General features: G+C 42.4%; 1 protein-coding gene across 7 annotated transcripts in view; it reads right to left on the bottom strand.

Moving 5' to 3' along the window:
* Positions 1-240: 240 nt before the first annotated feature.
* The window catches only part of slco4a1 (solute carrier organic anion transporter family, member 4A1), a 181,000-nt gene continuing 158,090 nt past the window's right edge, over positions 241-23,150 (bottom strand). For all 7 annotated transcript variants that reach the window (XM_041203717.1, XM_041203716.1, XM_041203715.1 and 4 more), the window contains 7 exons: positions 18,584-18,738; positions 13,775-13,970; positions 12,910-13,075; positions 11,393-11,565; positions 4,075-4,139; positions 2,202-2,350; positions 241-1,281 (listed from right to left, as the gene is read on the bottom strand). In XM_041203717.1, coding sequence (XP_041059651.1) covers positions 1,132-1,281; positions 2,202-2,350; positions 4,075-4,139; positions 11,393-11,565; positions 12,910-13,075; positions 13,775-13,970; positions 18,584-18,738 — 1,054 coding nt within the window. In that variant the 3' untranslated portion in view covers positions 241-1,131. The remainder of the gene's footprint in view (positions 1,282-2,201; positions 2,351-4,074; positions 4,140-11,392; positions 11,566-12,909; positions 13,076-13,774; positions 13,971-18,583; positions 18,739-23,150) is intronic.

Raw genomic sequence — 23,150 nt, 5'->3', positions numbered from 1 at the left:
ACGCTGCTTAGGTTGCAACTAGGTGTCAATCTAGTACACCAATCTCTTAATTATTTACATAGATGCGGCACAATATGCTACTTTCCCTGACCCACCCTCTCATCACTTTCAGCAACACAGATCATCAAATTCCCAGTGTGAAGCCATCTATGCAACTGCACCCTAAAAAACTACATAGGCTTCCACATCATTTTGTGGAATTTGTTTTCAAAAGTTCCATTCAAATATTTTTTTTTTTTCTTTTTAAATATAAAACTTGAGTCTTTGAGTGTTGCCAACTGCCAAATTACTATCAATGTGTAACTCACCCAGCAAGTTTTCTGAATTTTTGGCATTCATAACTTATAAGCTCATGGTTTAGTGAACGTCCTCTCCAGTTATATGTCTATAGTTTAAATCATGGCGCAAAAGAAATAAATATTTTTTTTAAGTCGACTAGGGGAAACCACAAGAGTCCACCTGTCCTGTGCCAGGTTTCATGCATGGTGAGAAGACTCACAGGAGCCCTCATGATTGAACTACACCATGAATGAGCAAGATACAAGGCTCAAGTAAACAGGGATTAGAAAAAAAGAAAATATATTTTATTCTTAGGCTTTAATAGTCTAGATATCAAAAAGTGGCACTGTTCCTATCATTAACAGTAATGATAAGCTAACTATCATCAAATATATTACATATATACATATATCTTTATAGGTCATGACAGTTTGGTGATTTACAATTCAGCTTCTAATTGAGACTTTGTCTAAAAAATGGTGTTTGTCCAGAAGCAAAAAAGACTAGTATACCTGTTTAAAACGTTTTTAAAAGCAAAATAACTTAAGCACAGCTATATGAGCAAGGAACGTGGAAAATTATTCCACTTTTCTATCTTCTTATGGCTTTCTAGGACATCTAAATTAAAGGCAGTCCATTACAATTGCTCTTGCTTAGGTTGAATTCTTGTTTAGAAATAGAAAAGTTTGTGGCCGAACTATGTATGTGTAAAGGGACTTTTGTCATCTAGAAATTTTTAAGGCCGTTTCAAAATTCTGGCTACTTAGGTGAGTGGTGGGTGACATGCAATGTTGAGCGCAAACATCTGCTTTCATGGAGGATGTGGGTTGTAGTTTAAGTGGTGTTTAATCACTATATAGTAATTACATTGGTTACTGCAATTTCTGGTATATCCTTCGCTGGTAGATCTGAGACCCCATTGTCCACGTTTGAACTATTCAGTGCTGAATCTGGTGGCTTGTACAGCAATAAAGCTATGAAAAAGAACAGTGTCCCCAATACCTGAAAAGAGAAGAGCAAAATAGTCCTCATTGATGTCAGCACCAAAGACCAGCTTTGGTTATATTTTGTCTATCGGGAAACAGGTAAGAAGGCAATGGTAACTCAATTTAATCAGCGAACTGCTTACTGATCCATTTTCTAAATTATTCATGTCCATTTACAAACACTGACGTGAGTTTTGGGGAGACCGTGGCATGGTGGTAATGTCACTGGACTAGGAATCCAAAGGCCCTAATGCTCTGGTTTTCCCTAGTCTAATGCTCTGAGGACATGGCCTTGGCAGCTGGTGGAATTTAAATTCAGTTAATAAATCTGGAATTGAAAGCTAGTCTCAGTAATGGTGACCATGAAACTATCATCAATTTTTGGAAAAACCCATCTGATTCACGAATGCCCTCTAGGAAAGGAAATCTGCCATCCTTACCTAGTTTGACTACAAGTGACTCCAGATCCAGGTTGACTCTTAACCACCTTCTGAAATGGCCTACCAAGCCACTCAGTTCAAAAGTAATTAGGGATGGGCAACAAATGCCGGCCTTACCAGCGCCATGCACATCTCATGAAAAAATATAGAAGCTTTGGGCTCAGGTCTCCAAGTTAGCTGCTCAATCCTCCATTCTATGCTACTGGGATGCAAAATTCCTCTTTTTTTTTTAAAGAAAAGTTAGAATCCATATCAATATCCTATTGTAAAAGCTTCATTGGGCTACATAATCATAGAATGATACAATACAGAGCAAGGCCCATCATGCTTGTGCCAGCTCTTTGAAAGCAGGATTCAATTAGTCCCACTCCCCTGCTCTTTTAGGTTCATGCCGCAAAACAGCATCAGCACAATAGGTAACAAACAGGTGCAAATCCCAAATGATGATAGATGCCAATGTGTTTATTTCCTAACTATAAATTATCATATGTATTACCTTATAACTTATTCCAGCAATCAGGAGATACTTGCTCATGGCTGAATTTTGGTAGATGTAACACGAGCCTTTCTCATGGCACTGATACTGCCATAACAGGCAAGAGATGTCTATAACCGAGCCAAAGGCAATTGGACCAGGGATTCCACCTGTTGAAATTTATATAATGGAAACTAGATCAAATACTAGAAGCAGGAAATTCACAGTTGTCTTAGATAGGTGGAATTTGAGATTACGTTATTGAATACGGCATTTTGCCATTAGCATTCCCATTCCCAAGAAAAGATCATTGACTTTAAGGGCAGGATTTTCGGGTGGGCCCAGGAGTGGCTGGGAAACATTCCGCCGCCTGTGATAGGCCCCCGGCTGCGATTTCACGCCAGCTGGCCAATTAACGGGGGGGGGGTGGGGGGGGTGGAGAGCGCGCACTGAAAGCTCCCTGAAGGCAGAGAGCTTCCTCAGGGAGCTGAACAATTTCAAAATCAAATATAAAAATGTTTTACATCTGAAAAATATGACCCGACATGGGTCTAACTCACAATAACATGAACAGGATAAAAATTCTGCCCAAAAGTTTGCATTTATTTTTTGTTTAATTGTGGAAATCTCATCCCACCCATGGATGAGGTTTGCTAAAAAATCAAAAGGCCGCCTTGCCTACTGTAAGGTTGGAGGGGCATCGACAAACATGCTTAAATTAATAGATTAAGAGCCTTAATGGGCCTCTTAATTGTCAGCGTGCGCGCTGCTGACCCTCGGGCGTGTCCGCTGACCGAAATATCGTGCGATGACATGGGGACACTTGCCTGATGTCATCGAGCACTATTTTACACCTGATCACGTCGGGCACGCGACCATCCATGGGATGTAAAATCCTGCCCTGAGTTTCTGCCAACTGATGATTATTGCAGATTAAGTGAACTTGCTGTGCTTAGTAATGCAAAGTTAATAGAAACAATGAAATAAGATCATAGATGCTTCTAATAATGTAAAGTCGTCGAGGTACAAGGTCAAACACATATTCCGCCAAGCTACTCTGCTCCATCGGTTTTTTTTATTAATTCATGGGATGTGGGCATCATTGGCTGGGCCAGCATTTATTGCCCATCCCTAACTGCCCTCAAGAGGATGGTGGTGATCTGCCTTCTTGAAGTGCTGCAGTCCATGTGGTGTAGGTACACCCACAGTGCTGTTAAGAAGGGAGTTCCAGGATTTTGGCCCAGCGACAATGAAGGAATAGCGACATATTTCCAAGTCAGGGTGGTGAGTGACTTGGAGGGAAACTACCAGGCGGTGGTGTTCCCAAATATCTGCTGCCCTTGCCCTTCTAGATGGCAGTGGTTGTGGGTTTGGAAGATGCTGTCTAAGGAGGATTGGCTTGGTTTAAAAGAAGGTTTTTAAAATGATTAGGAAATAAAAACATCAAAAAGGCTACAAGTTATTTAAAAGTTAATTTAAGTTTTTTTAATGCCTTGAGCAATTTCGGCTCCCCATTAATTGTGCAATTTAGCTTTATTTTAAAAAAAAAATGTTTAAGGCATTTTCTGAAGTAATGTTCTTGATCCAAAAGGTAAAATACAAACAAGAAAAAAATTAGGCCTGTTTCAGTTAAATTTGTAGATTAAGTTAATTCAGATGCTATCATTAACATTTAATTTACATTTAATATGTTTATAAATAATAGCAATAAATTAAAATGATGCAATCTTCAAGGCTTTCAATTATTCAAATATACTTACGTAGTTAGGATCTCAGTTAAACAATAACAATAATATATTTTGACTTTAAGCTGTTGATTTGCCATTAAATATATACAGGAGCACCCATAAAAAGGACATAAACACATTATTAAAGGCCGATGAAGTATCCTTACCTAAAGTTCGGACCAAGATCCATTGAATACCAAGTGCAAATGATCGCTGGCTATCAGGGACACACCTAATTAATTTCAAATTTAAAAAAAATCAAGGTTATAAAGAACTATTTCAGAACTTTTTTCTTCAACCCTTCAGCTCCTTCAGTAATTTTGGCTAGTTCATTGTCCAATTTGGGGAACAAAAACTCCTCAATCCAGCAGGTAGGAGACAGAGTTTTTAGTTATTAGGGGAAAAGAAATTGTTTGTCTTGAGCACTGAAGATACAATATTCATGTTGGGAGCTTCTCTTGTACTGACAGATCAAATACATATTGAACACTGAACACCATTCCTGTAAATAAATAATTAGTGGTGACCACTAATATTTTTAAAGTTGCAGCTCTTTAATATTATTGTATTCTATCATCCCAAAATAATTGTCATTAAGAAGTGACCTGGTGGTCCAGAGATGCAACGTTTGTCTATCTGTGTTATGTTGGATCACAGGTTGCATGTGTGACTGAAATGAAGTGTTCTTCTTTATATCAGAGTCACAGGAGCTTACACACAGAAAGACACCAGGGGCAGAATTTAGCCCTTGGTTGGCGGGCGGGCGGGCAGCTGAATCCCACCGCTGAAACGGGGCCCGCCGCCATTTTGAGTGGGCGGACCAATTAAGGCCCACCCAGAGGCCTGCCTGACAGGAAGCGCTACGCACTTCCTGTGCCGGGGGTTGCGGGGTGGGGGGGAATCCCCAGCTGTCAAAGAGCACACTGCTCCCTGAGGCAAAGTCCTGTCTCAGGGAGTTTAGTGAAAGGTAAGTAAAGTCAAATAATAGACATTTTAAAATTATTAACATGTCCCCCTCAAGTGACAATATCACACGAGATGGGACATGTTGATAACAAACTCATAAGATATATTAAATTTTTACAAAAGGGTAATGAAACTTCATCCCACCAGTGGATGAAGTTTCATTAATAATCTACAGGCTCCTGTCAAGATTTGTGTCATCAGCCAACTTTATACTTCTGCTCCCTATCCCTCAGTCCAGCTCATTTATAAAAAAAAACTGCAAAGAGTGATGGACCCAAACTAAGCACTGGGGAACACACTGTAAACCAGCTACTATGAAGAGCATCTATCCGTCCACCACACTTTGCCTCCTATCACTGAACCAATTTGATATCCACACTGCCATTTTCCTCTTAATTCCATGGGCTTTCATCTTCATAATGTGCCTCCTGTGTGGCACTTTGTCAAGTGCATTCCAAAAGCCCATTTTTTCCATCTATTGCACTTACCTTGATCAACTTTCTGTTACTACGTAATATAGTCAGGCATTGTTGGTCTTTATCACATTCATCCTGATATTCTTTGGTTAACCAATGCCTTTTCAGGTGAAAGCTTATTTTGTGCCTGATAATGGTTTCCATTAATTTCCCCACCACTGACATTTGGCTGGTCTGGCTTATCCCTCTCCCCTTTCTTAAATAGCGGTATAATATTAGCAACTCCCCCATGCTTCAGCACTACTCCAGTATCTAAGATGGATTGAAAGATTGTGACCAATTCCTCTGCTACTTCTACCTTGGCTTCTTTCAGGAACCTAGGATACAATCCTTCTTGACCAGGTGACTTACCAACTTTCAGTAATGCTAATCTTTTTGGTATGTCTTCTCTATCTATTACTATTCAGCCTATAACTTCTCTCTCTTCTTTTAGTAAAATCATCACATTTAATTTTATAGCCATGCCCTCTGCCTCTGCATGAATATTTTTCCATTGGATCCTTTATAGACCCAACGTTTTCCTTAGCTAACTGCTTACACTTTATATGTTCATAAATGTTTGGATGTTCACTGGGCAGAATTTTATAGTCAACACAAAAACAAAAACAGAATTACCTGGAAAAACTCAGCAGGTCTGGCAGCATCGGCGGAGAAGAAAAGAGCCGACGTCTCGAGTCCTCATGACCCTTCGACACTCACCCGACGTCACTGCGCGTCATTTTACGCTTGGCCAGGCCGCGCACGCCCGCCGAGCGTAATTTTCTGCCCCTGAAACCCTGCTACAGTATCTCTCTGATTTTCTGAAGGGAAACTTACACGTTTATACCAGTCTAAAACCAGGGGCAACATTTTTAGCTCAACGGGTGAGCACGTGCCGGACCCGCCTGAGCATAAAATGACGCACGTTGACGTTGGGCGAGCGTCCCATCACCGGGCGCTCACGCGATATATGGCGGGCAGGCAAAAAGACCAAGCGGCCTTTGCACTTTTTAGGAAACCTCATCCACAGGTGGGATGAGGTTTCCTAAAGCAAATAAAAATAAAATAAAGCTTAATTGATAACATGTCCCTGCTGATGTGACAGAATCAGAGACAGAGTCACATGGGGGGGACATGCTTCATTACGTTTTTTTTTTATATCTATTCATCTCCTTGAGGCAGCTCTTTGCCTCAGAGAGATTATGAAGCACGCACTTGCGCGCATGTGTGAAGTTCACACTCCCCCCCCCACACAGGCAGCGCTGAGGGCTGCCGCTCGCGGTTCATGCTGGGTGGGCTGTAATTGGTCCGCCAGTATGAAAAGCCTTCCGGCCCCAATTGTGGGCTGTGGTCAGCTTCCCGATCACCACTGCCCGCCTCTACTGAGCCTGCTTGACATGGGTGAAATTCTGCCCCAGGTTACAGCATCTTTATCTATAGGTGCTGCCCACTTCATTAAAAGTCCTCTTTTTGATTAGCCATGAAAATTCACTATTATTTAATTGTTAAAATGGTTTTATTATATCAAAGTGTGAGGTGACAGCTGATCAATGTGTCCTTATGTTCCAATATCATTCCTGATTACTTTCAATTGCTCTTATATTTTCATAAAGTGATTTTAAACTTTTAATAGATGAATAGAGATTTTTAAAAGTTGCTTTTTTCCCCAAGCTTGGATAGAACTGCATTTCTAAAGTATTTATTTTTGTAATGGGTGTCTGATCATGTCCAATTCTGATTCACTGAGCTAAGCTTTAGGGATAAAAACAAAAAAACTGCGGATGCTGGAAATCCAAAACAAAAACAGAATTACCTGGAAAAACTCAGCAGGTCTGGCAGCATCGGCGGAGAAGAAAAGAGTTGACGTTTTGAGTCCTCATGACCCTTCGACAGAACTTGCGGGGTCGAAGGGTCATGAGGACTCGAAACGTCAACTCTTTTCTTCTCCGCCGATGCTGCCAGACCTGCTGAGTTTTTCCAGGTAATTCTGTTTTTGTTTAAGCTTTAGGGATATCTTCTTAGCAGATAATGGCAACAATACCCAGGCTGTACCATCATTAATCTTCCCCAAAATGCCTTTGCTAGTGAACCAGGCAATTAAGCTTATCTCTACTTCCAAAAAAGGAAAGAGGCCCAGTGATACCTGGTGGATGGTATGGATGAGGTCATGTCCAAAAGCAGAGCTGTGCTGCCCATGTATATGTATGAAGGCTTCTGGGTAAAAATGGCTATTCGCTAGCCTGTGTCCATTTTCTCAATTCTAAAGTATAATATCGTAAACATGTATATGAATTGTATCTATTTATTTGTGTATTTCCTTCACAGGTAATCTTATCTTGAATCCTCTCTTTGCCTCCCACATTAATTTTTTCCATAATCTACCTGGCGATTAACTGAAATCTTGCTTCTGGCATTTGTTATAAGCTTTCCTTTTATGTTTTATTTTCATTTTTTATTTCCTTTCTCATCCAGGGTGCATTACCTTTTCCCTCTGTGGAATATGCCTAGTTCGCACCTGAACTATCTCTTCCTTGAATTTTCTCCATTGCTCCATTACTGCTTTACCTTTTAATCGTCTTTTTTTAATCTACCTGTGCCAGGTTCTTTTCTTAAATCACTGAAATTAGCTCTATTCCTGATGAGCATTTTACCTTTGTAAACCATATTCAATTTTTTAGGTCATTATACGCATAGGGCAGAATCTTCGGCTCGGCGAGCAGGGGCAGGACCTGCTTCCCAAGGCATAAAATGACGCACAGTGACATTGGGCGGATATCCTGACGTCACTCCGCGTCATTTAGATATTGCGTTCGGTGGGCACGCGCCAGAGGCGGCCGTGTGCCCACCAAGCTGTCAAAGGCCGATTAAGACCATTAAAAAACCAATTAAACTTGTTAGCAATGCTGTCCTTCCAATCTTAAGGTTGATGGGCAGGCGAAGAGCCTAGGCAGCCTTCGCATTTTTCATGGAACCTCATCCACGGGCGGGCTGAGGTTTCAAGAACATTTTTAAAGTCTTTTAAAAGATTTTAATAAAATTAATGAACATGTCCCAGCTCATGTGACAGTTTAACATGAGGGGATATGTTCTTAAACTTTTTTTTAAACCTTTAAAGCAATCTTTTTTAAGTGAAAATAATCTCCCTGAGGCACCTGTTTGCCTCAGGGAAATTTCTGCCCTTTTTTGCGTGCAGGCGCAGGCCCCGACTCAGGGAATTCCCCCCCGCCCCCCCCACCGCCTGCACAGGGAGCACGTCCAGCTGATTGGACGCGTCGATTGGCTACGCGCCCGCCCACCCCCAATGGGGAGAAGATTCTCTCCATAGGGTTTAAAGCTTCTTCTGATACAATAGTCACAGAACATAGATGCTACATCTAGCTAGTGTCTGCAGAAGGGATCAAAAGATACAATTCAAATACAAGCATCCTGTACTCACTGATCTATATTACTCCCTGACAAAAACAGAATTACCTGGAAAAACTCAGCAGGTCTGGCAGCATCGGCGGAGAAGAAAAGAGTTGACGTTTCGAGTCCTCATGACCCTTCGACAGAACTTGAGTTCGAGTCCAAGAAAGAGTTGAAATATAAGCTGGTTTAAGGTGTGTGTGTGGGGGGGCGGAGAGATAGAGAGAGAGAGAGGTGGGGGGGGGGTGCTGTGGTTGTAGGGACAAACAAGCAGTGATAGAAGCAGATCATCAAAAGATGTCAACGACAATAGTACAATAGAACACATAGGTGTTAAAGTTAAAGTTGGTGATATTATCTAAACGAATGTGCTAATTAAGAATGGATGGTAGGGCACTCAAGGTATAGCTCTAGTGGGGTTTTTTTTTAAATAATGGAAATAGGTGGGAAAAGGAAAATCTTTATAATTTATTGGAAAAAAAAAGGAAGGGGGAAACAGAAAGGGGGTGGGGATGGGGGAGGGAGCTCACGACCTAAAGTTGTTGAATTCAATATTCAGTCCGGAAGGCTGTAAAGTGCCTAGTCGGAAGATGAGGTGTTGTTCCTCCAGTTTGCATTGGGCTTCACTGGAACAATGCAGCAAGGACAGACATGTGGGCAAGAGAGCAGGGTGGAGTGTTAAAATGGCAAGCGACAGGGAGGTTTGGGTCATTCTTGCGGACAGACCGCAGGTGTTCTGCAAAGCGGTCGCCCAGTTTACGTTTGGTCTCTCCAATGTAGAGGAGACCACATTGGGAGCAACGAATGCAGTAGACTAAGTTGGGGGAAATGCAAGAGAAATGCTGCTTCACTTGAAAAGAGTGTTTGGGTCCTTGGACGGTGAGGAGAGAGGAAGTGAAGGGGCAGGTGTTGCATCTTTTGCGTGGGCATGGGTTGGTGCCATAGGAGGGGGTTGAGGAGTAGGGGGTGATGGAGGAGTGGACCAGGGTGTCCCGGAGGGAGCGATCCCTACGGAATGCCGATAACGGGGGTGAAGGGAAGATGTGTTTGGTGGTGGCATCATGCTGGAGTTGGCGGAAATGGCGGAGGATGATCCTTTGAATGCGGAGGCTGGTGGGGTGATAAGTGAGGACAAGGGGGACCCTATCATGTTTCTGGGAGGGAGGAGAAGACGTGAGGGCGGATGCGCGGGAGATGGGCCGGACACGGTTGAGGGCCCTGTCAACGACCGTGGGTGGAAAACCTCGGTTAAGGAAGAAGGAGGACATATATTACTCCCTGGTCTGGGAACACCACCAATTTTAAAATTCTCACCCTGGTTTTCAAATCCCTCCCCAGTCTTGTCCCTCCTGATTTCTCTGATCTTCTCCAGTCGTACAACTCTTCAAATCTCTGTGCTCCTCCAATTCTGGACTATTGTGCACCCTCTGTTTTATCACTCCACCACTGGCGAATGTCCTTTCAGCTGCCTGGGCCCCGAATTCTGAGATTCCTTCCCTAATCCATTCTGAACTTATGCCTTTCCCTCCTCCTTTAAGCCAGCGAAGCCCACATCCCACGAATGAATAAAGAAAAAACTTCTCTTTGACCAAGCATTTGCTTATCTGTCGTAAATTCTCCTTATGTGGCTCAGGGCCAAATATATTTGATAATATTCCTGTGAAGCACCTTGGGATGTGCTATGACATTAAAGGCACTATATAGATGCAAGCTGCTGTTTAACTTGTCGTGTTTAAATTGAGTAGAACATCCAAAGTGATCAGAAGACTAGGCAGGAGTGACTCTCTTAATGATTGGCAACCAACGGCCACAAAAAGGTCATGTTCAGAGGCTCTGATTCCATTCCAGCCTATGTTACTGTTTAGTGCAAAAGATGCAACTGCTGAAAAAGGCAAATATATTACCAATGCTGGATATCTGAAATATAAACCGAAGATGCTGGAAATGCTCATCCAGCTTGGCAGATTTCTCCACGGATGCTGTCTGGCCTGCAGAATATTTTGAGCGGTTTTTATTCAAATGCAACCACCTTCTGAGAACAAATAGCCAAGTCTATAACAACTGAAGCATATTTGCTTCAGTATACTTGTTCATTTACTGTTTAATGAATTACTCATTTGACAATGCTGTTAACTCAAACCTGAAATGTGACAATAATCAAACCAAAATGCGCTTGATTGCAGATTTTAAAGAGTGAATTTGCACTATGGCATTTTTGTGTGAAACTAGGGCTGGGATTTTCCATGCCCGCTGGCATCGGACGTGTTCGGTGGCGTGGGCGGACAGACAATGTGGCACGGGAGTAGAGGACATCACAGCAAGCCTCCACGGCATCCAAAGGGCTCTCGGGGGCTGCAGTCCCCTTGCCTATTGGGACCATGTCTTCCTTGCTGCAGTCCTGGGCTGGAAGCGCTGAGCGTGGCTGTACTTTAAATATGATGCAGCGAGGTGACAGCGTGGCACGTGAATCGGAGCCCGCCCACCATGCAAACGGCGTGTTTTTCGGGAATGCACCAATAACGTGGTGGGTTTGGGACGATACGGCCTGAAAACCAGCCATCACAGCCGGTGGGTAAAATGTCGCAAATCTGGGACGATTTCGCCTTAGGATGCAAAACGTGAGCATAACAGGCCACCTGATAACTGGTTTGATGCTTACCTGAGAGTTGCTGTGAGTGCAGGAATACTGCCCAGAAATGTGAAGAAAATCACAATAAAGAAGAGCACTAGGAAAAGTGGCATGTATGTACATGAGGAGGTGCATTTTCCAGATTCTGCAGTACCAATCCCAGACTGAAGGTTCTCCATAATGCACAGGCAATCGTGGAAAACCTGGAAACGAAGGAAAGTAAATGAGAATGTTGCAAAGTCTTAGACCATGATGTGAATTGCTGTTGTTCGCTTTATTGATTGGGAAAGAAGAATGAACCTGTACCACCACAAACACACTGTACACCTCAGCCTGGATTTCACGGCCCCAACGCAGTGTGTCTCCCCCGGCGGATGCGGCAGCCTATTTAAAACTCCATTCTGTTCGGCAGGACCATAACATCCTGCCGGGCAGGGCAGGTGGGGGTGTCAAATCCTGGCCCTTATTCTCTTTCACCTGAAGCTAGAAACAGCGCACATAGGTGTCTTCTGCAGGTTAAGGCTAGTCCAACCAGTATTTATTCCAAAACTCGGATAATTTCGATCTTTTAAGTACATAATCACTCCCATTGGCTCAGGGCACTCAGTAGCAAATTGCATATTTTAATGAAGCTAGAATTATGAGCCTTAAAATCATCTCAGCCCCATACATTCAATGCCGATGTAAGATTTTATTTGAACAGTTACTTAGGAATATAGGAAAACAAGTATTTTTTTCCATAAACGTGATCATTAAAAGGTTCAACAGTTAATAAATAATAACATTTAGCACAGGTTCAGAAGGAGGAAATGTCCTGCCTGACCTAACTAACCTCGCTACCTTTTCTTTAAAAAAGAAATACAGAAGGTCTTCAAATGAAAAAGCTGCTATTGAAATTGTAGGCAGTATAAATTCAAAGTAAAGCCTGGAAGTACAGAGGAAAGTAGCTGAAAGAAAGGAAACAGCAGTATTTGTTAAGTTAGGGAGAAAAGAGTACTTGACTGTCTCAGGGTTTGGTGATGGATGTAGAAATGGGCCCTAGTGTCAGAAGATCTATCTATGAGTAAAATTAGGTTTTGAAATTTTCAGTTGGTCTACCAATGGCAGCTTTTTGGGGAGAAAGCTCCAGATTTCCAACACACTTTGTCTGAAGAAGTACTTCCCGATTTCACCTCTGAACTACACAAAGGTAATTCACCACAGTAAGTAACTACTTAATATCTGTGTTAAAGAAGGCTTGGTAGCAATAACGAGAGGACAAACAGCTTAGGTACACGTTGAACATGCATGAAATTAGAACAAAATTAATGAAAATGGCATGTCGGGCTTGTCAAATTGTCTCTTTTTTCTCTCCATGGGTGCTTAATAAGATCATTTTAAGTTATCGATCCATCATGCAATTGATTTTAAAAATCAATTGAAAAGGGAATTTGTCCTTTCAGTTTAACAGTTAATAATCACCTGTATATGCAGTTTAAAAAATACATTTTCAGTCCCTTGCAAGACTGGCAACTAAGGCAAATACGAAGTATAACTGGAAAAGTTACCTTTCTGCCACTGGCCAACAGTGTTGTATTAAATTCTGTACATCCAGCATGACAGGGGGAGTAGTACATTAAACCATCTGCTCCGCAAACTGGATTATACATTTCCATTAAACAGTTACACTCAGCGTTGCAAGCTGCAGTCACATTAACTGCACCCTCATAAAAACTGTGGAAAACAAAGTCTCAGTATCAATCAGCACAATTCCTAGTTTACTGCATCACTAAAGTCTTAAAAATTGGAAACCAAACAATTAACTTTATTTATGTATCTTTCACATTCAATCTTTAAAAGTGGTTTCACGGTTTTTCTATACTTTTACGCAAGCGTAAACATACTAACGACCTTCAATCAATAATAATAAAGCTTTCTGCAAATTGCAGAATTATCCAGTAAATAATAAATCTAAAAACACAGACACGAGATTTTTCCACCCTGCAAAATAAAAGTACTAGCTACTGTTACCTCTTTAAAAACTAAGCAGATAATGACAAATATGCAGAATGGATGAGAAATGAAGCTCATCATAGATGCATCAAAGAACACATCAATGTTAAGAAAAGGCTCCAACAAATTTTAACAAAATGGAAAAACAATTTTTTGTACTCATACCAAGAAAATTCAGTTAGATGTTTGGTCAGAAATAAGAGAACATGTATAGATTACACCTATTTACTCAGAATCCAAAATAAACAAATTGGACTGCTGCATGTCCCCTACATTGTAAAAGGTGGATTTCAATTTTCATACTTGTCATATCTTGTTAATCATTGGTTAAAACAATTACCTACTTGAATTCATTATGATATGCCTAACATATTAAAATTTCTGAATGATTAAATTTTATAATTGGAGTTGTGCTCATACCTGCCATTGTAAGTAGAAGTGATTCCAGCCACAGGCATGTTGGGGCAGTGAATGCAGACTATGAAAATGGCTAACAGACCAAAGATTGTACAAATCATACAAAACTTGATAATCCCAGCACAACGGAGTTTTAGTTTATTCACGATAAATCCACCAAGGAAAGTGCCGCCTCCACCTGCCGGGACTACAAGGTACCCTGGAATTGGGGAGAGCAATAAAAAGCAATTATAAATCCATCTACCTTTAGATTCACCAAGTGATTACCTACTTCTCAGTTTTTGACCATTATGTGTTATTGCAGTAAATGAAATTTTAGATACTTAATTGCTAAAATTCATTCAAATAATTTAAAATTCCTTACACTCTCAGGTGGCAATGTATACTTCTTATGCAAACACAGTACCAAGTGCATGATAATAAAGCAGCTCGATGTAGATTTATTCATTAATATTAACACCTAAACACCATGAAACAAGGAACTGCACAGGACTGTTAAGGTATTCTACCATAGCCCTTTATTTCATTCTCCTTTTAACTACAGAAGTTATTTCACATTGCACAATAGGTATAAATTACCATGTAATTGGTTGCTGTGATGAAGTACTAATCTAGTGTTTAACAAACCATTCCCCTGCCTTTGATAGCAAAGAAAATCTCTTCCAATCAATGAAATTTTAAATTAATCTAACTTGAGCATTGTAAAGACCAAATCACCATGGCAACACGTCCCGTCAATAATCTAGCACTTTCCAGAATTGGTTACTGCAATTTAGAAATTATTTGGTATGTTAAAATTCTATATTTGATCTCCCCGCTCAGACCCTTATTCTCATACGTTTATGTTTTGTTGCATTGTCAGTTTATGTTTTTTGTTTTACTGTATCCCTCATCACTAAATGCTAATGACACCAAATAAAATGGAGGACAGACGTTAATGCTTAAATACTACAGATTACATGCAGGAAATGTACAAAGAGAAAAACTCTGTCAGAAATCTTCTGTACGGTGTACAGCAGTGGAGCAAGGTAGAATGAAGTTAATTCAAGTCAATGGTTAGAGCTGGTACATGGCTCATAATGAAAATAATTTGCATGTCAAATTCTAAGCAACCTATCTGGTTCAGACAAGAAAAGTGGAAAAGAACATACCTGGATATGCGTAAACAACATAATGGGACCAAAAAATGGAATCCCATATTAAAATACCCAACAACTTGCATCAATGTCATATGGCTTGTTATGAGTTAGTCCATAAGGCAAAAATTATAAAACTGCACTAAATGAAGAGGGAAATAACTCTCATGGGATAGCAAGAGATTGACCCGACAACTGTGAAGGAATGGTGATATTGTTCCAAGTCAGGATGGTGTGCAGCTTGGAGGGGAAATTGCACGGATAGTGTTCCCAATGCTCTGCTGACCTTCTCCTTCTGGTAGTAGAGGTCACGGATTTTGAAGCTGCTGTCAAAAGAGCCTTGGTGAGTTGCTGCAGTGCATCTTGTAGATGGTACACACTGCTGTCACCGTGTGCTGGTGGCGAATGAGCAGCCATAACGCACTGTGTGCCAGCAGCAACAGAATTGTATGTCACCATTATCTGTCACATGGCCCAACACATCTTAACCATCACCAAGCCAGAAGATTAACCCTGGTCAATGGAGAGTGTAGAAGGGTGTGTTAGGGAGGGGCACAATTCACCCATTGGAATGAGGGACCAGCCTAATCAGAGTACAACTCCCCACGTGTTAAATGCCATAAGCAGCAGATGAGAATGTTGTGCACTCTCACAATGAATGGGTTGGAATATAGCTTTGTAGATCCACCCAAAAATGACAATGGGCAGCCAAGTAACTAACAGGAGGTTCCAGTTATGATGAATGGTCATTGATCTTGAAACATTAACTTTATTTCTCTCTCAGATTCTGCCTGAACTGCTAAGTATTTCTAGCATTTTATATTTTTACAATTAACAGGAGGCTCCATTAACCATTCCTATTCTCAACTATGGTGGAAATCAGCATCTGAATCTAAAAGACAAGACTTAAATGTTTGCAATCACTTCAAGCCAAGAGGACAACCCTGCTCACCCACAGTGGAGTCCTCACTATCAGAGGAAATGGCTGACTGTACCAAGCATAGCAGAAAATAGGGTCTTAACATCATTTCAGCTATGGTGCTGATGACCTGTACACCAGAGTTACCCTACTCCTTTAGTCAAGCTATGACACTGGTATTTACCAGACAATGTGAAAGGCTAAATTTAATCTAGTCAATACTAATCTTTCAGTTACCTCCCAATAACTAGCTCACCTCTCTTCAGTTTAGGTTCTGCCAGAATCACTATGCACCAGGACATAAACAGCAAGATATGGATGTCAGAGGAGACACTAAGGGTGTTGCCCTCGACATTGAAGCATAGAAAACCAAGGTTGAATGTGGTCAAATGGAGGTGGCTGTGGTTGTCAGAGGCTAATATTGCAGACACAAGACTTTGCAGAGTTCGACAGATAAGAATTTTCAGCCCAACTATCTTCAGTTATCTCAACACATCTTTTTTTTATTTATTCATGAGAAGTAAGCCTCATATTACCCATCCCTAAATGCCCTTGAGAAGGTGATGATCTACCCTCCATAATAAGGTCAGGAACAGGGCTGTTTACTGACATCGTTCACCTTTATTCACAAAAACTCAAAACAAAACAGCCTGTACCAGCCTACATCAGGATCTATGTGACAGCCAGGCTTGGGCTGATGAGTGACAGGTAATATTCACGCCACGTAAGTGCAGGTTAAAGAGTGACCATCCCAAGCAATAGAAAGCACAGCATCTGGCTTGACCTACAAAGGACTAACATCACCACGTCCCTGCCTATGCACCAGAAGCTTAACTCGGCCAACCACGTCGACCCTGTTCTACAAGAGAAGGCAGTGGCTGGGTATTCTATAACAAATGGCTCACCTCCTGACCCCTCAATGCCTCATTGCAATCAACAAGGGCTAAATCAGAAACATGATGGAATTCTTACAACTTGCTTGAATTAAGCAGCCACAACATACAAGAGGGACAATGACATTCAAGGCAAAGCAGCTCATTTGGTAGGCACCTCTGCCACCAGATTAGATATCTACCCCTGTCATTAGCGCACTGTGACTGCAACATGGATGATCTCCTGAATGCACTTGACATTACGTTTCCTGCAACATCTTCCTATACCATGAAAAAGAACAAGAGCAGCAAATCCAATGCAATGCCATCACCTCTAAGTTCCCATTCAAGTCACACACCATCCCAACTCGGACATATCTTCCTTCGCAATTACTTATTAATATTCTGGAATCCCCAGTCTAACATTGTGAGTGGGCCATCACCATGAGGGCCACAGCAGTTCAAGGAGAACGTCTATTACCAGCTTCAACTGACTATAAACGCAGCATTTCCAGTATCACCCAGCTCAATTTTTAAATTGAATCAAAAAGTAGATTCATTATTGACTATTAAATAGTGCATCTTATCTTACTCCCCACCAAAAAGAGAGCATGTTAAGAATCTTGTATTTAAAATAAATTATATATATATATGATAGCAGCAAGGGTATGGTTGTACCTCACTGTCATTTTCACTTGACAGTTAATAAGTGACTCAGGGGAAAAAACATAATGTGAACCTAATACATAATATCTAGCTCAAAGGAAGGTGGTTGTGGTTGCTGGAGGTCAGTCATCTCAGTTCCAGGACATCACTGCAGGAGTTCCTCAGGGTAGTGTCCTCGGCCCAGCCATCTTCAGCTGTTTCATCAATGACCTTCCTTCTCTCATAAGGTCAGAAGTGGCTGAGGATTTCCCAATGTTCAGCACCATTCGCGACTCCTCAGATACTGAAGCAGTTCATGTCCAAATGCAGCAAGACCTAGACAATACCCAGGCTTGGGCCGACAAATGGCAAGTAATATTTGTGCCACGCAAGTGCCAGGCAATGACCATCTTCAATAAGGGAGAACCTAACCATCGCCCCTTGACATTCAATGGCATTACCATCAATGAATCCCCCAGTATCAACATCCTGGGGTTACCATTGACCAAAAACTGAACTGGACTAGATATATAAATACTGTGGCTACAAGAGCAGGTCAGAGGCTAGGAATCCTGCAGTGAGTAACTCACCTCCTGACTCCGTAAAGCCTGTCCACCATCTACAGGGCACAAGTCAGGAGTGTGATGGAATACTCTCCACTTGCTGGATGAGTACAGCTCCAACAACACTCAAGAAGCTTGACACCATCCAGGTCAATGTAGCCTGCTTGATCGACACCCCATCCACGAATATTCACTCCCTCCAACACAGGCGCACAGTGACAAGTGGTGTGTACCATCTACGGGCACTGCTGGAACTTACCAAGGCTCCTTAGGCAGCACCTTCCAAACCCACGACTTCTGTCATCTAGAAGGACAAGGGCAACAGGCACATGGGAACACCACCACCTGGAAGTTCCCCTCCAAGATACTCACCATACTGACTTGGAACTATATTGCCGTTCTTTTACTGCCGCTGGGTCAAAATCCTGGAACTCCCTCCCGAACAGCACTGTGGTTGTACCAACACCACATGGACTGCAGCGGTTCAAGAAGGCAGCTCACCACCACCTTCTCAAGGGCAATTGGGGAAGGGCAATAAATACTGGCCGAGCCAGCGATGCCCACATCCCATGAATGAATAAAAAAAGGATACTCTCTGTCTGCGCTGGACTCCATTCAGAAATGTGTTGCAAATGAAAACCTAAATATCAATAAGGATCATGTATTTCCATTCTTACCAAACAGAGTTGCAGCTTGTGAGGCACTCAGACTAAACTGGGATTCAAGGAACTTGGGTCCAAATGTAGACATGCCAGCTATCAGAGTAGCTTCAGTTGCTCCTGACAGACAGAGAAAGATGAAAGTTGGATTCCTCAGCAATAGCAATGCTGACCTGTGGACAAACAGATTTGGTCAAAGCCATACGTATCAAGAAGCATAAATAGTACGAAAATCAATTCTCTCATTATTTCTCCTTTACGTTCTATCCAATTAAACTGAAAGCAAAAGAAATGGGAAGCTATTAAAATTAAGATTTAACACAGGGGGGCAGGATCTTCGGGTCATTGGGCAGACATGGTGGGCGGGCCTGGGAGCGGCTGGGAAACAGTCCGCCTGCCACGATTGGCTCGTGACCGTGATTTCACACTGGCTGGCCAATTAATGACCAGCCAGTGTGAAAGGCGCGTTGAAAGGCTCAGCACTGCCGGGGTGGGTGGGCAGGAGGAGGGCAGGCCCTGAAGTCTGCGTAGGCGCAGGGAAGCACACAATGAAAACTCCCTGAAGGCAGGGAGCTGAAGCAAATTAAAAATAAGGATTTTTAAATTTAAAAAAAAAGGCGCCATATGGGACTCACTCACGTGTACAGATGCATAATAAAAATTATGCCAAAACATTTTTATTTATTTTACAATTAATGTCAGAAAGCTCATCCTCAAAAATGCAAAGGCCGCTCTGGCTGATTCACCTGCCCGCCAGCCATTACATTGGACCGGCAGTGAAAAATGGCACTTAATAAACTGATGGCCTTAATGGGTCTCTTAATTGTCGGCGGGCGCACTGCCGATTCTCGTGAGCGTGCCCACTGACCGAAATATCGCGCAAATGTGCGATGACGTCAGGATGCTCACCCGATGTCAATGCGCACTATTTCAAGCTCCGGCGTGTTGGGCAAACGCCCGCACGCCAAGCAGAAAATTCTGCCCATAATATTTAATACAACAGTAAACACAAACATAATGATTAAGGATTTAGCCTTGGCTCTCTTCCATTTCTCATCTACATGCTGCCCCTTTGCAGCAACATTTATCAGGTCCCACATGTTCCATATGGTTGACAACACAAGGCTCCACCTCACCATCAATTCTCTTGGCCCCTGCACTGCCTCTGTTGTCTGGCATCTATAGAAATGCAGGGCTGAATTTTCTCATCTTACTTTATTTCCGGGCAGCAGGACCTTTTTTAGATCACAAACTCGATCACTGCAGCAGCAGGACTGTTGGTGCAAGCTTTAAGGAGGCGCCCAATTATGAGGGTGCCTCAGGGACCACCGTCAAATTAGGGAGAGTGGGCAGCCTAAGGAGGTGGGGGGGTTAATTCAGTGCAAGTGAATGCAAGGGTGGCTAGCAGCCATCACCATGTGTGCAGTGTGAGTGCTGCTGAGGTGAATGTGATGAGAGAGGACAGGACAAAATGGAAACACAAAATGGCTGGAGGAAATGGCTTACATCTGATGGGTTCAATACTACTCAGGCAACAAACACTCTATGTCCTTGAAATCTACCTGAATAAGCAGCAATAAATAATTGTCCCAAACATTTTGTGCCACACATCAAATTCCAACATCCCATCCAACCCTGCCATGCCATTCCCTCCCTCCCAATGCCTTCCCAGCTAATCCCATCCTTCCAATGCCATCCTCATCCCATTCTTTCTATTCCTCCCATGCAACACCAATCCCGTCCTTACCACCACCATCCTCCTCCCAGAAACAATCTCGCCAGCCAGGAAAACATTCCGCTGTTTTTGTTCTCCACCAAAACCATCTCCCTCACCACCAATCTGCCGCTGCCATGTGCATCTGTGCTCCACCTGCCTCCATGTGCACCAGGCACCGATCACCAAATAAACCCACCAGTATGGCCCATAAACTGATCAATCGAAACAGTCCAGAGAGACAGAAACTGAGTACTATTACTATGGATAAGGCTCGGTATCATTCTCGTGATTCTGCACAACACCCCATGTATTGGGATACCCAAAATTAAACACAATGGCATGGACTTTTGCTCCCAAGTTGGGTAGAGCGAGTTTGGAAATTTCCCAGCTTACTGAACCCGCCTTGGGAGAAACTTCCTTAAATGGTGCAATCTTCGTTCCGGGGCAGGGCAGGGCAGGCTTAGGATGGAGTCAGGCCCTCCATCCCTGGGTGCAAATTGGAGGCAGCTGTTCAAAAAGCTCACCTCAGTTCTCTTGGACTCTGTCCCAGTTCTTCTGCTAAATTTTAGGCCCTTTAGCCTTCGCATCCCACACCCCGACCCACTCCCCATGCCACCTCCATTCCCCCATACCAACTTTAAGCTAACCCATGCCTCCCAGACACCCCCATGGCCCCTTATTGTGCCCAACTTAAGCCAACCCATGCACCCCACTCACTTTCCTCAACCCTATACTCTCCATGCCAGCTTACCCAGTATCTACCATGGGTAGACCTCATCAGTCATGTTATGATGAAATAAAATATAGATATAAATATCTATTACAGCCTTTGATATAGTAGAAAAGCACTCCCATTCATGAAAGCATATTCAAAACTTTTTAAACCCCTCAAATTCTTAATCTCTTAAAAATAAACAGACTTATATTCATAACCCCACATCAAAGGCAGCTAATCCATTTTTATTCATTCAAGTGATGTGGACATCCATGGCTTTGCCAGCATTTAATGCATGTGCCTAATTGTCCTTGAGAAGGTGGTGGTGAGCCACTTTCTTGAACGGCTGCTGTCCATGTGTAGGTACACCCACAGTGCTGTTATGTTGGGAATTCTGGGATGTTGGCCCAATGATAGGGGAGGAACAGCAACATAGTTCCAAGTCAGATCTGTTAATAAGCTCTTAGAGCTGTCAATCAAAATGTGAACTTAAGACCCTCTGTTGAGAGAATTTTAGATTGTGGAAAGCAGCCAAGCATTAATAATAATATGATAGCCATTGGGGAAATGTCCGCAAATAACTATTGTAACTGCTAGGACACATTTTGTTTTCAAGTGACACAGACAGCCAATTGTTTAATATTTAAAGGGCTGTAGATTTAAATAACTTCACAGCTTGACAGTTCTACAGGCCTTACCTACCCTTCTTGAGCATTTATGTGCGCTTTAAAAATTTGTGATTCCCACATTGCAGGTTAAGGCCCTTGCTACAGTGAAAATAGGGTCTGTTTGAACTTAGCACTGAGTTTAAATGGCACTACTAAGTTTGGGTTTCCCTCCTGTGTGAGTCATGTCCCGTATCCATTCTCCTACCGGTGAAAATGGGCCCTATCGGTAACAGGGGCAGGACTCCAGGATTCAGGTGCCCTGCCTTTTTTAAAAGGCCCACAGCGAGTCCACGACTGTGAAAATCCAGGCCAATATTCCAGATAGGCTCTGGCCAAGATTATACACAACTGGCGCTTTAATCCCTCATTTTTGAATTCCAATCGCCTTCAGATTCTTGAATGAGACACAATTTCCTTCAATTAAACACTGGGAAAACTGATGCCATTGTCTTTGGTGCTAGCTATACACCATTGATTCGATCTCTCTCCCAGACCACTGTCTCAAGCTAAACCACAGTTTCTGCAATCTCAGTATCATATTTGATCCTGAATTGAGCATCTGACTCCATCTCCTCATCATCACATATACCGCCTAGCTCCACCTCCCTGGCATTGCAGATCTCTGTCCTGGCTCCAGCTCGTCTGCTGTCTCCAGCCCTCATTGATGCTTCTGTTACCATCGGACATGACTATACAAATTCTCCCCTGGCTGTACTCCAATCCTCTACCTTCCATCCGCTTCAGCTCATCTGAAACACTTTTGCCTAACTCTTGCCAAGAACCACTTGCCCTTCATCTTTGTTGCTCTATTTTGGCTTCTGATCTACCAACACTTCTATCTTCAAAATCTCATCCTAATGATCAATTCCCACCAAGGATTCACCCCTCCCTATGACTTCCTCCAATTACCCTTCAAGAATTCTGTGCTCCTCCAACTCTAGCCTCTTGGAAATACCTCACTTCCTGTGACCCACCATTGGTGGCCATACCTTATATTCTAAGCTCTTGAATTCTCCCCCTTAACCGCTTCGGTTCTTCCCCTTCCTTTAAGATGCTCCTTAATGTCCACCTCTTTGAGCATACTTTTAGGCACCCATCCTTATATCTCCATAGGCTTGGTATCAATTGTTGTCTGATTATGATCCTCTGAACCAACTTGAGACATTTTCCTAAGTTGAAGGTGCTGAATAAAAACAAGCTTTTTTGCTGTGAATTTGTAATTTTCAGAATACTGACATTTTTTTCTACTTTGACAGATCGACATTTCATTCCAGCCATTCCCAAATAAAATCTGGCTGTTTAAAACTCAAAAATTTTGTTTCAGGGACGCTCCAGAGAAAGCACATGCAGCTGCTTGCTTTTGCCTCAAGTTATTATGCGTTGCTTTTGAAATCTGGCTGGTGGGGCGTTAACTGTGACAGCTAGCGATGTGCTGAGTGTCAGACTAGCAACAGATATTACTTCATCTTCATACGCCATAGGCAA

The sequence above is a fragment of the Carcharodon carcharias genome, chromosome 14, assembly GCF_017639515.1.
Source record: "Carcharodon carcharias isolate sCarCar2 chromosome 14, sCarCar2.pri, whole genome shotgun sequence".
NCBI lineage: Eukaryota > Metazoa > Chordata > Chondrichthyes > Lamniformes > Lamnidae > Carcharodon > Carcharodon carcharias.
This window is presented reverse-complemented; position numbering and strand designations above follow the sequence as displayed.